This window comes from Symphalangus syndactylus, chromosome 19, assembly GCF_028878055.3.
Source record: "Symphalangus syndactylus isolate Jambi chromosome 19, NHGRI_mSymSyn1-v2.1_pri, whole genome shotgun sequence".
NCBI lineage: Eukaryota > Metazoa > Chordata > Mammalia > Primates > Hylobatidae > Symphalangus > Symphalangus syndactylus.
Window position 1 is genome coordinate 50264009 of NC_072434.2, and position 16400 is coordinate 50280408.

At 40.5% G+C, this 16400-nt stretch overlaps 1 protein-coding gene across 2 annotated transcripts; it reads right to left on the bottom strand.

Annotated features, from left to right (window-relative positions):
- Positions 1–149: 149 nt before the first annotated feature.
- On the bottom strand, positions 150–15834 carry USP1 (ubiquitin specific peptidase 1). Of its 2 annotated transcripts, none has more exons than XM_055235432.2 (9): positions 15572–15834; positions 12102–12340; positions 10210–10330; positions 9552–9656; positions 8582–8742; positions 6469–7160; positions 4403–4573; positions 3251–3452; positions 150–1641 (listed from the first exon to the last, which is right to left on the bottom strand). In XM_055235432.2, exons 2-9 carry the CDS (start codon positions 12269–12271, stop codon positions 906–908), a joined length of 2358 nt encoding a protein of 785 aa, XP_055091407.1. In that variant the 5' UTR covers positions 12272–12340; positions 15572–15834; the 3' UTR covers positions 150–905. The 2 variants fall into 2 exon arrangements, with proteins under 2 accessions (XP_055091407.1, XP_055091406.1); XM_055235431.2 differs by lacking the exon at positions 15572–15834 and adding an exon at positions 14734–15536.
- Between the last annotated feature and the right edge of the window lie 566 nt (positions 15835–16400).

Genomic DNA, 16400 nt, shown 5'->3' on the forward strand with positions numbered 1-16400 from the left:
ACTTCTCCTGCACTGTCAGAAAGTATTCAGTAATAAAGGTAATTATGCATGCTTATTCTCTCATATATATACATATATACACACATTCTCTTTAAGAAAATTCAGCTGTATTTATAAAAATATACAAGTAAAAAATTCAAATATTCATATACATAGTTAAGCAGTTTAAATTTTATTGACCTCCCAGTTTTTAAAAAAAGTTAAATTTAAGGTCACACCTCTAAGTTTGATGTACTATATACAGATCGTGCAGAATATGAGTTAAACAGATACAAATTAGTCCATGCCCAAAAAGATATACTAGGGTACAGAATCATCTTCATAAATACATATAAAATTCTTATGTAGAAGCGAATTGTCCGGGTTTTCTGAGACACTTTTCTAAGTGAATCAAGGCACAAAATGTACATACACCATTGTGAATACACACATTCTAGACTTTGTGCCTCTGACATAGCCCATGGATTTAGCTTCATGACTCTTATAAAACTAAATGTACTGAATGAGATTCTGCTTCTTGGGTGAAAAACCACAGGAACTATAAACATCATGTAGATAATTACTCCAAAATATGGAGAATACAAATACGAGCACTTTATTTTAAAAAGCAAACACAAAAGATTGGTGTAAATCCAAGTGTTTAAATGCCTCCGTTTTGGATAATTAAGAACCGATACAAGTTTGTTCCCAGAAGCTAATGCATCACTAGTCTCTATTGAGGAAAATGAGTTCTAAAAATTAACATGGTTTTCAGTAATTCAAATTTCACTATTTATATAAAAACCTAGAGAGACCAATAATATCCAGTAGCTTCAAAAGATAAGCTAAAGATTCTTTGATGTAATCAACTTTACCAATGTTTGTGTGGGTGTGTTTAATATATACACAAGGAAAATACACTCACTCTATAATTTCTTATAAAATAGCAAGTAAGGAGTAGAAGTAGGAGATGTAGAAGGGGAAAGAGAATTCAGAAAGTCCTTCTCTTCAGTAACTTTGACTTCAGAATCATCAAAAAGCAACCACTTCCCCTCATACTCCTTTAAGCTTTGCACTACGTATGAAATTTTGTTCTCAAATCCATTAATATTAATGCCTGTTTGGTCACTGGATTCCTTGTTTCTATCACATTCATGGGTCCCATTAGTATCGTTAGTCTCAGAATTTCTATTTTCAGCAAACGCTGTACTAGCAACCTTATCAGGATTAGAAGCTTTGTTGTATAGCTCATAATCTGCTTTGCTCTTTTGTCCTCCAAGAAGTCCAACCGCTTCTACATTTTTTTTGTTCAAAACTTTACTTGGCTGTGTATTTCCACCAACTCTAATCGACACTTCTTCATCATTATAATTCTCAACCACACCCCTTGCTTCCTCCTCATTCAATGGTTCTGGCTTACCTATTTCACACATTTGGTCAACCACAAAATTTCCTTTATCTAGTTCTAAACTGTTAAGGTCAGTGACTTTAACAGAAGCAGTGTAATGCCCACTACTAATTGTAATGCCACTATGCATCACAACCGCAAATAATCCATAGCTGTCGTTAGTTGGCTTTGTGCTCCATTCTTCTAGAGACAACTTAAGAGGTGTCAATAAAGGAGTGTTGATCTTGGAAAGTCCACCACCATAACAATCAAACCTTTGGGAGGAAAAAAAGAAAAGGTTTCCTGCAGTTCCATTTTAAATTCAAAATGTTACACCCCAATCTGAAACCAAGTAAAAATGTGAATGAACCCTTAATATCCAGTGTTCATATATCAGAAAAGCAGAATCAAAACAAGACCCCAACTTTGAATAATATTTATAATATATGCAGAAACAAAAAATACTTAAATATTTAACTTCTAATATTCAGGCATTTCTGTGGAGGAAATAATTGTATTTTTTCCTTTATTTTCCTAATTTTATGCAGTTAAGAAAATAAATGGTATTTTAAATAGACTGAACCCGAACCGAAAATGTTACATTTTGGGTTTTTTTTTTTTTTAAGGCAGGGTCTGTCACCCAGGCTGAGTGCAGTGGTGCAATCATGGCTCACCACAGCCTTCTGGACTCAAGTGATCCTCCCACCTCAGGCTCCTCCTCCTCAGCCTCCCGAGTAGCTGGGACTACAAGTGCCCGCCACCACACCAAACTAGTTTGTGTTATTTTTTGTAGAGATAGGGTTTTGTCATGTTGCCCAGGCTGGTCTTGAACTCCCGGGTACAGGCCATCCATCTCGGCCTCCCAAAGTGCTGGGATTACAGGTGTGAGCCACCCATGCCCAGCCCACTTTAGTCATTTTTAGTGTGAAGTTTTTCTCTACCAAAATTTGGGAAAGTAAATAAAATAATATTTTATACTATTAGCAAAGGGAAGGTCCACTGAGTAAGGGGCTATATGTTATCTTCTGACATAATCAAGTGTGAGACAGCTACTGCGAAGCCCTCGTGGTAATTTCAAACAAGCAACTAATGTACAAAGGAGTCACATATATAATGACATTATACATGTCAGAAAAAAACAGACTATCCAAAACAATTAGCACTTTTTTCCCAAACTGTTCAAAGACTAGTTCGATTTCCTGGCTTACCTTAAAACTAGGAAGAATTTAGCCTTTCTCACCCCTTCAAAAAAATCTTGATGTATACAAAATTTGTTCCTTGCTTTAGTCAGTTCTACTGAATTCTGCTACTAACATCTAAGAGGGAATGAATATGAAAAGATGAATAAAGAAACTGGCCAGGCATGGTAGCTCATGCCTGTAATCCCAGCACTCTGTGAGGCAAAGGCAGGTGGATTGCTTGAGTCCAGAAGTTCAAGACCAGACTGGGCAACATGGTGAAATCCCATCTCTACTAAAAATACAAAAAATTAGCTGGGCATGGTGGCATGCACCTGTAGTCCCAGCGACTCAGGAGGCTGAGGTTGGAGAATCACGTGAGCCTGGGAGGTCAAGACTGCAGTGAGCTGAGGCTGTGCCACTACACTCCAGCCTGGACAACTGGAATGAGACCCTGTTTCCAAAAAAAAAAAAAAAAAAAAAGGAAAAGAAATCATACTTAATAGAATATGTATTCATATCAAAAGGATTTAAGTTGTTTCATTTTTACAGGGAAACTGTTAATAAGAGAACAAAACTTTACTAAAGCAATCTTTATAATCTACTTCATTTCAGTACTTTATATTCCTACTAATACAGCATTTTGAACAGCTTATCTTCTACAGCAGCTCATTTTCTTCATACAGTTCTTATTCACAATACTTACTCCAAACCACTAGCAGCAAAGCACTTCAAATGAATAGTTATAACTTCAGGCATTTTGTCAAACAAAAGACTTCGTTCAGCTTCAGTATAATGATGGCAGTTTTCACAGAAATATTTATCTTCTCCTACAATCCTTTCTACTGAAGCAAATTGTGAAATTGCCCATCTCAGAGTCTTCATTTCTGTTTTTGGCTCTGGAGAAACTAAAAAAGAGAATCCTTTCACTCACAAATACTTCTCTCAGACATTCAAAAATAAACCACAAAGTTTCATGTTCAAAGTTAGCATTTAATTTCAAGTGACCGACCCATTCCTAAATAACTAAAGAGATTTTTCTTACTTTCAGAAACTACTTTCATAAGTGCATCAACAGTATACATATCTTTTAAATATATTTGATCAGCCAAAAAATATGATAGCAAAAACAAAATGAGCCTAGTCTGTTTACATTTAATTGCCAACTTTCAGTATGTGACAGGTAAACCTGTCTCATGATTATTTCCTATGGTATTTCCATATTTTGTGGTATGCACTAGACACAACAGTGGCCCAATTATTGTGTTAAAAATAACCTCAGTAGGCCGGGCGCAGTGGCTCACGCCTGTAATCCCAGCACTTTGGGAGGCCAAGGCGGGTGGATCACGAGGTCAGGAGATCGAGACCATCCTGGCTAACACGGTGAAACCCTGTCTCTACTAAAAATACAAAAAATTAGCCGGGCGTGGTGGCGGGCGCCTGTAGTCCCAGCTACTCAGGAGGCTGAGGCAGGAGAATGGCATGAACCCAGGAGGCAGAGCTTGCAGTGAGCCGAGATCACGCCACTGCACTCCAGCCTGGGCAACAGAGCGAGACTCTATCTCAAAAAAATAAAAAAATAACCTCAGTAGCTCTGAAAGACTCAGGTTCCCAAAAGTACACTTATTAAAGCATTTCAGTTTTCCATTCTAACACACTCTATATCAAAATCAAGATGTCACAATTTCCCAAATGCTAACCATTTATAAGTGAGGCCAGATAAGCAGAAAGGTTACATTAGACACTAAAAGCTAGCTTTTTTCCCCTCCCTAATTACACCAGCTACTATTAAACTTTGTGTTGTTAAAGAATTATAAATATTCCATCATGGTCCACACAAGACTCCAATTTTGCTTACTTTCAGAACTCTCCTCTACTTTGGAAAGCTCATCTTCTTGTACTGGCACACTGATGTCTTGAAAATCTTCTCTTCTTTCTGTTAAACTTTCACATTCCAAGCAACGCGTCCTTAATACCAGCTGACCTTGAAATAATTTCTCCACTAGCTCAAAACCAATTTGTTCCTCACCTAAAATGAAAATAGGAAAATGTAAGCCTATACAGATTAGTTTCTCGTTATAGTCCAAATAACCAATTTTCCATTTAAATAAAGTATATCATGAATAACAGTTTCATTTTCATAGATCAGCTTATTAGCATTATTAGCTTATTAGAGGTACCCTATTAATGAAATTTAAGGTCCCTGTAAAGATAAAACTTTGACTATGAATTACTAACTGTCTTTAAAAGAAGTCAGTTGTAGGCCGGGCACGGTGGCTTACGCCTGTAATCCCAAGACTTTGGGAGGGTGAGGCGGGCAGATCACCTGAGGTTGGGAGTTCAAGACCAGCCTGACCAACATGGAGAAACCCTGTCTCCAGTAAAAATACAAAATTAGCCGGGCGTGGTGGCGCATGCCTGTAATCACAGCTACTCGGGAGGCTGAGGCAGGAGAATTGCTTGAACCCGGGAGGCAGAGGTTGCAGTGAGCCAAGATCACACCATTGCACTCTAGTCTGGGCAACAAGAGCAAAACTCTGTCTCCAAAAAAAATTTAAAAATAAATAAATAAATAAAAAGTCAGTTGTATTGTAACTCCCTTCCTACAGACACTTCCCCACAGAATAAACCCAGAATAAGGATGACATTTCCGATAAAACTATTCACCATATCAATATTACACATTTTCCCTGATATCTGTAGATCTGGACAAAACTAGGTAAAAATCTAGTTCAAGTATGGTGTAACTTACAGTTAGGCACGACCTACCAACGTTTCAATTATTTAACAATGGACCGCATATGACAGTAGTCTATGATTTTTACTGTACCTATGTTTATACATCTATGCTTAGATGTGTCTTAGATACACAAATACCATTGTACTACAGTTGCCTACAGTATTCAGTAGTTACATGCTGTACAAGTTTGTTGCCCAGGAGCAATAGGCCATGCAAAGCTTGCCTGTAGCCCGTAACAAATTCATAAACTTTCTTAAAACATTATGAGACTTTTTTGATTTTTTTTTTTTTTGGCTCATCAGCTATCATTAGTGTATTTTGTGTGTGGCCCAAGACACTTCTTTCAGTGTGGCCCAAGGAAGCCAAAAGATTAGATATCCTGGTCTATACCATATAGGCTAGTTGTGTAGTACGCTCTAGCATCTAGTTGTGTAAGTACACTGTGATATTCGCACAATGAAACAGCACATTTCTCAGAACATATCCCTGTTGTTAAGAAACACATGACTGTACTTAGTCTCTACTTTAAGAATTTCACTAAATGCAATGTCCTTCATCAGTTTGTCAAACACTGCATAAAGGGAAATGTACTCTTAAATGTACATTAAAATATACTGAACTTCCCTACTTTATTATTATTATTTTTTTTTGAGACAGAGTCTTGCTCTGTCGCCCCAGGCTGGTGTGCAGTGGCATAATCTTGGCTCACTGCAACCTCCACCTCTTGGGTTCAGGCGATTCTCCTGCCTCAGCCTCCCGAGTAGCTGGGACTACAGGCGTGCGCCACCATGCCTGGCTAATTTTTGCATTTTTAGTAGAGACGGGGTTTCACCATGTTGACCAGGCTGGTCTTGAACTCCTGACCTCAGGTGAGCTGCCCGCCTTGGCCTCCCAAAGTACTGGGATTGTAGGTGCGAGCTAACACACCTGGCCGAACTTCCCTACTTTATAAGCTATAAGTTAAAATTACTTTAATGACATTACACACACACACACGTAATACAATATATACATACACACTAAGCATAGCACTTAAAACACCATAGTTCACATTCAGTGTTAAATTTCCTTCTCTTCAAACAATTTTAGCCAGAGATTATATTGTACATGTATCTAGGAAGAGAAAATTCTAATTCTGTAGCTGCTAATGCTTCTACCTATCAAAGTCTAAGAATTATACTAACCTTTGTTTATGGGTTTAACTTCATTAACATTTACAGGTGTAACAGTATTTCCTGGAGATTTAAGTCCACAAGCATTAGTTGTGTTACCACTTTCACACTTCCCCAAGTCCTCTTCAGGATCATATTCATTTTCTTTAGATTGTCCTTTGGCTCCTTGGTTTGTTGTTATTTTTCCCAGACTACAGAATTTAGAAAGAATGCTGGGTTGCTTAGTTGCAGACTTTAACCAATTTATTTTAACTCTTGATTTCTTTTGTGAGGGTCTTGGACTCTCATTTTCAGAAACACACTTAGGAATTATTTTAGGAGGACTCTCTAATGTATCACTTGTAGCTTTTCTTTTTGATCTAGTTTGTCTCTGGTTCTCTTCCAATGACTGGTGTTCCTTGGATACTTTAACTTTTTTCTTCATGTTACCAAATTCAGTGTCACTTTTTCTTTTCCCATTTCCTTTTGGGAGTTTTTCTTTAAAGTCTTCAGAATGCCTCATACTGTCCATCTCCATGCTGTTAATACCACTCATTTCCTCTTTCGGATGAGGTATTTCTTCTACCTTGGTAGGCAATTCTGCCAGATTTTTTACTTCTTCTTTTTTTAGGAGTTGGCATGTTTCTTGAATGTTTCCCAAAATACACTGTAATACTTCCTGTGCATCATGCTGTAGATATCCTTCATACATAGGGTTGAGTTCCCTATAAATAAAAATTTCCATTTCATCTATTCTAGTTTTGAAGATACAGTACATAAAGTCTATATAGAAATTAATTCATGTAAGGAAAATCATAAATTATTTCATTTGTTAAATGTCAAGACATTTATTCAGCACTAATTTGGAATTTCTTACCTGTAACTAAAAGTAAGAGTAAATTGTACCCTATTTTCATTATACTTTGATCCTCTTCTAAATGTATTAATAATACTTAGATAATGCTTACCATATACCAGGTTTTAGTCAAAATGTTTTTTATCTTCTATGTATACATTATCTTCACAATAACCCTATGAGGTACTATTATCACCACTACTGACAGATATAGGCACTAAGGCACAGAGAGGTTAAATAACTTGCCCAAGGTCACAGACTACTTAGGATGAAAAGCCAGTATTCAAACCCGCTCTTAGCCACCACGCTACAATGGCATTTTTTATTTATTTTTATTTTTTTGGAGACAAGGGTCTTGATCTGTTGCCCAGGCTGGACTGCAGTGGCGCAATCTTGGCTCACTGCAACCTCCGCCTCCCGGGTTCAAGCGATTCTCCTGCCTCAGTCTCCCGAGTAGCTGGGACTACAGGTGCGAACCACCACGCCCAGCTAATTTTTGTATTTTTTGTATTTTTAGTAGGGGCTGGGTTTCACCATGTTGGCCACACTGGTCTTGAACTCCTGACCTCAAATGACCCACCTACCTCGGCCTCCCAAAGTGCTGGGATTACAGGTGTGAGCTGTGACCGGCCTACAATACCTCTTAACTAAGGTATAGCAATATATTGCACCTAGTTCTATTTTTAAACTAAACGCTTAAGTGATTGTTTTCAAGACTTGCCCTATAATTTTATTTGAATAAAGCTATTTTATATGTAAAGTTTCATTTTTAAGAAAATACCAAAAAGCAATCTAATCCAGTTAGCCAACAGTTCTCCTCTAATCACATATAAAAATAGAATATTTGGAATTTACAGTTCTTATACGTATTTTGAATAGTCCTATAATTCCTAATGTGAAATCCTTAGGACCACGCATTTAGAAATTCAGACATTTTCAGATTAAATGATAATATGGCATATAAGTAAAATATTTATCACCGACTTGATATGGGAGTACTCTATAATTAAACACATTACTACTTCTATAGAAAGATGTATGAATATTCACGTTAGAGATAAATATGAATGACTATAAAAAGCCTCATATAATATATTCAGATCTAACGAATTTAGCACCAAATTTATGAAAAAAATTTCCAGTATTCAGAGCCTCTGGGATAAAAAGGACTGTGGACCTAGAGTTTCTACTTTCGTTGCCCTTTATTCCTGTTTCTTCACATATCATTCTCCTCCAAGGATATAAACAAGTAGCTAAATTGAAACCCTAAAATTATATTGTAGGCTATACCTGAGTGTGTTAAGCAGTCGCCTTGGCTGAGTGGCAAGTTCATCAGTGTATTTCTCTGGATTTAAGAGAAAACTAGCCTGGAGCTGTTCAACCGAAATGATTAAGGACTGTAAACTGCATATCAATTCATAACTTGCCAAAGAATCTTCTTTGCAATTTCCCTGTCAAGAAAGAAACACACAAACCAATAATTTTATGAACAAATTAAGTACCTTCCCCCTTTGTCTTTGTCTCACTTAAGAATACTAGGTTTTCTAAGTTGCATAATAGCACTAATTTTAAGGGATGTACAAATAAGCCTTATTTTTTATTTTTTTATTTTGAGACAGGGTCTCTGTCACCCAGGCTGGAGTGCAGTGGCTTGAGGCGGCTCACTGGAGCCTCAACCTCCTGGGCTCAAGCAATCCTCCACCTCAGCCCCCAATTAGCTGGAACTACAGGCTCACACCACCACGCCCTACTAGTTTTTGTATTTTTAGTAAAGACAAGTCTTGCCATGTTACCCAGGCTGGTCTCAAACTCTTGCGCTCAAGCAATCCACCACCCACCTTGACCTCCCAAACTGCTGGGATTACAGGCATGAGCCACCACGCCTGGTCTTTTTTGTAATTTTAAGAGGAATTTTGAATTGCTATTTATGTGAATTACAATGTATTTAAATTTTAACTCAATTTGAAAACACAATGGGTAAGTTGTACATGGGTATGACATATTGTGATTATAGTAAACAATAATGTATAGTATACAAGTAACAGAAGTTTGATACACAGATTACAGGAGCAAACACTGTAAAAGGGAATTATCTAGTTAGCTACCTTGAAAGAATGAAAAATAACTGCCTGACAACAGCTCATTAACAGAGAAATAATCTTTGTCATCCACCCCCCCATCCTCTTCATTTCCAGGCAAATAAATTTCCATTAATTTACTTTTGCTTTTTACATTATTTTCTGTTCTTTATTTTTCTTACCTTGTCTTTTTGATTGGCTTCATCCTTTAGAGCTTCTTTCTTCCTTGAAATAATATTAAATAAGTGCTTTACTCCAGATTTAAAACCAGGACAAAAATATAATACCTATAAAAAGTGAGACTGTCTAAGTGTTTACTGAACAAACAGTATACGTAAAATCATTAAAACATCATGCTTTCTATAGAGCACTTTTAATGTGTATTACCTAAAATTCTGAGATTAAGTTTTGTGTCAAAATTTGTTCTCCACCTCATCAGTAGTAGCCCAGTGTCTTCCCTCATTAGCACAAAGCACTGCACCTGGGCAGACATTGCTAAGACTTTAAGGTTACAAGGACACACAACACAACACCAATGTTACTTCCAAGGGATAAGATACATATCACTGTAGCACCAGGAATCAGAGAAAGAAATTAAAGGTTTGACCTTCCACTTAAGTTCTACTCAATTTTGCTATCCTTTATTTAGTCTATCACTTTCTCTTACCCCAAAGGAAGTTTAATAACATGAAACTTATTATTTTAGCCTATTCTGGTTTATTTACAATCAAAGGCAAAGACAGTATGGACATTAAAGTCCTCCAATAACTCAGAAACATTAAATGTTCCATCATTCTTTGCCTACCAAAGCTTTATTATATAGCAAAATTGTCAATTTACCTGAAGTATACTATTAAGATAGCAAGTATTGCCGAGATTATTCAGTCCCACAAATGGTAACAAGTTTTCTCTCTTCTCACAGTTTATAGGTGAAGACTGTGCTGCAGGAACAACTTGATCACTATGAAATATAGAAGGGAGAACAATAATCAAGTAGTTATCTTAAAGAAACAAGGTGAAAATATTACTTCTGTGGATTTAGTCTTTTCCCGAAAGTTGTATAATCTGAAAAGTATGTGAATCTTGTTCAGATGACATTTTAAGAAATACAGGCTCAGGCCGGGCGCGGTGGCTCACGCCTGTAATCCCAGCACTTTGGGAGTCCGAGGCGGGCGGATCACGAGGTCAGGAGATCGAGACCATCCTGGCTAACATGGTGAAACCCCGTCTCTACTAAAAAATACAAAAAAAAATTAGCCGGGCGTGGTGGCGGGTGCCTGTAGTCCCAGCTACTAGGGAGGCTGAGGCAGAATGGCGTGAACCCGGGAGGTGGAGCTTGCAGTGAGCCAAGACTGCGCCACTGCACTCCAGCCTGGGCGACAGAGCGAGACTCCTTCTCAAAAAAAAAAAAGAAATACAGGCTCAAAAATTGCTATATGCCCAGAATAAATGTTTCAAAAGCATTTAAAAACATTATTACACGTAACAAGCCACAGAACAATTCTCTTAAAAGGATGTTAATCCTATTTTACAGAGTAGAAAATTGAGGAACTGAGAGACTGTGATTTGTTTCATCTACTTTGACATTTTAATCAAGTAGTTTAACTGAACAGAAACCTGGGAGTAAACTAACCATGACAATAATTGGGAGAGGCTGCACTCACTAAGTAAGATTCTATTAATAAGAATTCAGAGCAAAGAAAGTCTATGAAGAGAATTATATATGACTTCCTGCTAGTAAAAAAAAAAAAAAAAAAAAATATGTAGCTATCCTTCACTTAAAAATAAAACGTTCAGGTGGGTGTGGTGGCACTGACATGTAATTCCAGCTACCTGGGAGGACTGCTTGAGCCCAGGAGTTCAGGACCAGCCTGGGCAACACAAGGAGACCCCATCTCAAAAAACAAATGCTTCTCAAGTTTACTATTCTTTTACTTCTTTAACAACAAAAAAAAAACCACTAGGTCCTCCCAGTATTTTCATTTATTTTACGATTGCTAGCTATTATTACTCTAGCACCTCAAAGTATTCAGAAGTATGAATGCTGATAAACAAAAGGTTCACTCTCACACAATCTCAACTGGTTATTGATAGCTATTAGGAAATTAATACATGGGACCAAATCCACCTTAGTCACCCAGCAGAGTGCCTATATGTTAAACAGGGAAGTAGTACAGACTCCAGCTAGAGCTGCTGGTGGTGGAATAAAGTATTCCACTTTGTTCTGATTTATTTTCTGTAGCTAAATAATTTATTTGCATCAAAAGCATTACTTATTTTTGTTTATTTTTATAATTTGCAATCGTATGCCTCCAACAGGTATGACTAGTTACATGACTACAGAGTTTAAAATGTCTTATAACTGTCAAGTCTTCTGAACCAAACAAATATATATATATATGTATATAAAACCTTTTACCCCTACACAAATGTTTCACACTACAAATAATCAAATTTAAACTCAGAAAGACAATTTTAGTCAATAAATGTTTCTCCAAGTTAGTCTAAAAGGCTGAGCACAGTGTTCATGAGTTAAACATTATGGATGTGATTCCTACCGGGAACCACCAGTTTTGCTGTTCCTACTATAAACTGCTAGATTTGACTAAGAAGTACACTGAAGTGTACTTTTTTGTGCCGCTATAGACTATCAAGCCAGACTGGAGGTGTCAACCAAGTTCACTGCTGCTTCACTGTAGAATTTTTAAAGTACAGAAATGTAAGATACATACATTTCAGATGCTCTATATTCAGAAGCTTTTTCTTCATTTTCTTGAGAATCTGTGAAATCCAAAGCTCTCTTAGTTTCCTTTTTCTGAAAAAACTTTAAGGAAAGTCTGTTTTTCTTTGATGGGCTACCTCTTGAAAGTCCATTACTTTCACTAGGTATGACACCAGGCATTTTTTTCTTCAAATCCCAAGGAGTGTCAAGAGTTAATTTATAGAGGAAAGCTGTAATCACCAATTATATCTGTTAATCACAGAGAAAGTTTCATTAGTTTTTGGTTATCAGTTTTAGGCAACAAAATCATCAATTCTGAAAACAAATTTACCAAGGGAATGGTACAAATTAGAAATTAATATTTGAAAACCTAATGCCTGCCAATAAGCACTCAATATTTATCGCTTAAATGAAGAAGCATACCACACTATTCTTAAAGAACAAAAAACAGAAGCTACTGAATTTTTAAAATCAGCCTGCTATGGATTAAGGGTCGCATTACAAAATATCCTATTTAGTAGACCTACAGTAAAATAGTATAAGTAGTAACAAGTTAATATTTCAAGGGCCGGCCGCTCACGCCTGTAATCTCAGCACTTTGGGAGGCCGAGGCAGGTGGATCACGAGGTCAGGAGTTCGAGACCAGCCTGACCAACATGGTGAAACCCCATCTCTACTAAAAATACAAAAATTAGCCGGGCCTGTTGGCGGGCGCCTGTAATCCCAGCTACTCAGGAGGCTGAGACAGGAGAATCCCTTGAACCAGGGAAGCGGAGGTTGCAGTGAGCCGAGATCGAGATCGTGCCATTGCACTCCAGCCTGGGCCATGGAGCAAGACTCCGTCTCAAAAAAAAAAAAAAAAAAAAAATTTCATTATAATGATTCATTCAGAAAATATTGACTGAGCACTACCACCTCTAATTCTCAAGTACAAGGTAGGAAAGGATGAATGGAAAATCAAAGTAGTGCTGGACGATGAGTCCTCTCTTCCAATGCCTTTTCTAGTTATTAACATGAATACATGAAAATAAAGTATCTAAAAAGCTTATTAAAGTATAATTTGCATTCAAGGCATAGAGATGTGTTATACCTAAAACCGTAAGTGAAAGATAATAAAACACTAGCAAAGTTGAGACCGTGATACAAAAAACTGTTCGATGCACTTTGTGTAAATCCGATTCTTAATGCACTAGAAACCACAATACTCGTTTTCCAAACTTTTTAAAAAACTTTGGATTCTAAAAATAGTGCTTTGAGTAGGAAAAAAAGATGATTTGGTTTGCCATTTGCAACTTTCCCACCCTGTTTTAAAGTAAAACTTTCACATGAAAAAAACATGGCAACATTTGTAGGAGTTAATATTTTCTACATCGGTCCTATTTTTCAGGACATGTGAGGAAAAATTATCTGACTAGAGTATTACCACAAAATTATTTAAAGCCCAAAACTTCAGCAACGAGTTTCAAATTTAAAATGCAGAGTAATAAAATGAACTACACAAGACTCACTCAAATTCCATCCTTAATAAGCATTTCACGTGGCTGACAATGATCTAGGAATTCACACTGAACTCAGCACTGAAACCATTTTTGAGACCCAAGTCAGGAAGAACTGGAAAGCTGATCAATCTCCCCATTCTGTCTCCAACTTCGCTTACTCTCCTGTCCACCTAATGCTTCTGAGGAAGCGCTGTCTTCTGAAGGATAAACCAACCTGCGCTAAATTCTCAGGGATCGCCAAGCATTAATGATTCTGATAAAAGGTTTTTCTCGAGAGCCAATTTAATGGATGACAGAAACTGTATCTCAAACCGACAGAGTAATCAGACTTCACAGAAGGGAAGAATTGATTAGGCAGGTGAAATAGCAGATCGTCAGCTTAATCAACAAACCAAACCTCCTAGCCCCTCAAAGCAAAGCTCACACCGAGAATGACACATTTTGCCAGGTGCAGTATCCTCCTTGCTATTTCTTGCTCCTGGCTTTCCTTATAACTGGGGGGCTGTTACATCCAAAATATTTCTCCTGTAACTAAATCAACTTTCGCAGAAAGCACGACGAATCGACCATTATCTGTTGACAGCGTGAACACTCAGTCCCGACAGTTTTAAATTCTTTGTAAGATGACACGACTCGATTCCGATTTTTCAAGAAAAATCTACAAGGACATCTTCGCCAAGGTTTAAGACACGCGGCGTTCTAAACACTTCTTGAAAAAGTGTAAGTGAAGAAAATGCGCGGTAAAATTTCGCAATTACCGACACAGGGCAACCTGCGTGGAAACGTTTCTTTCTCCCCATCCTTCACCGCTCTCGGGAACGCAAAGAAAGCTGGAAGGACGAGCAGCGAGCGACCGGGCTGCCCGGTCAGGGGAGGCTGGCGGCGGCGTCCTCGGCCCACAACCCCGCGCCGGGCGCCCTCGCCGCGGAGTTGGCCTATTTACGCCCAGCCCGCACCTGCCTTCTCGCGTCCCGGCGGCGGCAAGACAGGCGCCACGCCCGAGGCACACACGGCTCCCGCTGGCAGCTCGACCAGGGTGCGAGGCCAACACGGTCCCGGGGTCTCCCCAGCAGCTCCTCTCCCGCGCCGGCCGAACTTGCCCCCGAGCCCGGGCGCCGGCCCCTCCTCCCAGGCCCTCCTTACCTGGTCATGGCCCAAAGCGAGGTCCCCGGCGGTGACGCCGGCAAGTCCAACCCGAATGAGTGTGGGTGCGACAAGTGAGTCCCTGCCCCGAGCCCGCCGGGTCCCCGGCCCCAGGACAATCTGGTCGGATAGCCCTCCCCGCGGGGGAGTGACCATCCGCTCCCAAGAGCGGGAACCCCGACCGCCGCTCGCTCCCGCCTTGCACCGATACCAACTACATCCCGGGAGCGGCGCCCATCTGCGCCCGCCCCGGGGTAGCCAGGAGCGCAACAAGCAGCTGCCCCGCTCGCCGAGCGGCTGAACCGCTAGGGTCTTTAGCACTCCGCCACCGAGGGGAACTTGGCGCGTTTTCCTCAGTCTCAGGACCCCCGTGTTTTAGCCTCCGCCCGCGCCAGCGCTGCGATTGAACGTGGCGTCCTTTGAAATTGCCGGTTCCAGTCTCCACGCTGCAGAGACACGAAAGGCAGGAGCCGTCTCGCGACGGCTACTCGCCCCTGGCACGCACGGGTTCCGGAGCCAGCTGGGACTGTAGTTCCCCAAGAGCCTAACGGGTTCCACAGTTTCAAACAACGCAGGCACAGAGCCGGGCAGCTCGTGCGGGTCCTCGCTGAGGGCGCGCGCGAGGTGCTAGCGGCCTGGCTGGCGGGCTCGAGCCTCACACCCTTTTTTTAACCATTCGTGCGCGCGAGTTGAGGGAAAAGCGTACGGGTCGGGAGACGGGACAGAGAGCAAACGGGATGGGCCACCGCCTCCAGAAGGAGCCCAAATTCACCAATCCATGATGAACAATCCCCAAAACCGCGCCTCCCACCGCCCGGGGGAAGCCAATCAGAAGTACCTAGACCAAAGCCAATTAAGTGGGCGGGAGCAGGAAGCCCATCTAATAGCAAAAAAGAAGAAAGGTGGGCTCCAGCCAATCATTGTTCGACATACGGAGTGTTCCTCAGGCGCAGTGCCCCTCCTTCCGCTCTCATTGGCGCTCGAGTGCGCGCTTTCGCTGCCGACTGTTAAAATCTTGTTTGGCGTTTTGTTAATCCTCGACGGTGGGACGCCGCGGAGGGTGCGGCTTCCGGAGCGAGGCCCTCGCGGCAAGCCCCGCCTCCTTTCGTGCGTACGCGCCTGGGCGGGGTTACCAGGAGAGCAGCTTCGGAAAATGGCTGTCCGGTTGGATGCCGCCGCGCCCGGGCTTTCAGTTCGGAGTCGCGGCCACACTAGGCCTAGGGCCATCCAATGAGACAAGGCGTTGCCACGGATAACAATACATTCTCAGGCGAATGCTGTAGAGCTGAGGCCCGCTCCTCAGCCCCTATTCGCCTCATTTTCGCCTGTTTACCCCTTCCCCTTCTCGGCCGCAGGAGGAAACGAAAGAACAGTTTCAGGCCCAGCTCCGGCCGCGGGAGCTTCCCAGGGTTCCCGCGCGAGCCCTCCCAAAGGGTTCAGGAGCGGCAGGCAGGCCTCATCTGGTTGTGTGCTTCCTTTTGTGTTTGTGTGCCTGCTTTGGTGAGGTGACCTCAGCTCAAGTGCTGCAGTTAAGCAGGATACGTTCAGGCCAAATCCATTTAATCAAGTATTTTTAAGGTGCCTACTATGTGCCAGGCATTTTTCAAGGCGCGAGGGATGAAAGGCATTCCCTGTCATAAAGGAGCATTACATTCTGGAGAGGGAGA

Excerpts from the sequence above, each read along its gene's own strand:
- USP1 (XM_055235432.2), bottom strand. The coding sequence starts at position 12,271 with ATGCCTGGTGTCATACCTAGTGAAAGTAATGGACTTTCAAGAGGTAGC. Across the intron at positions 7,161-8,581 it reads CGACTGCTTAACACACTCAG|GGAACTCAACCCTATGTATG; the intron begins GTATAGCCTACA and ends TTTTATTTATAG. Across the intron at positions 3,453-4,402 it reads AGTAGAGGAGAGTTCTGAAA|TTTCTCCAGAGCCAAAAACA; the intron begins GTAAGCAAAATT and ends TCTCTTTTTTAG.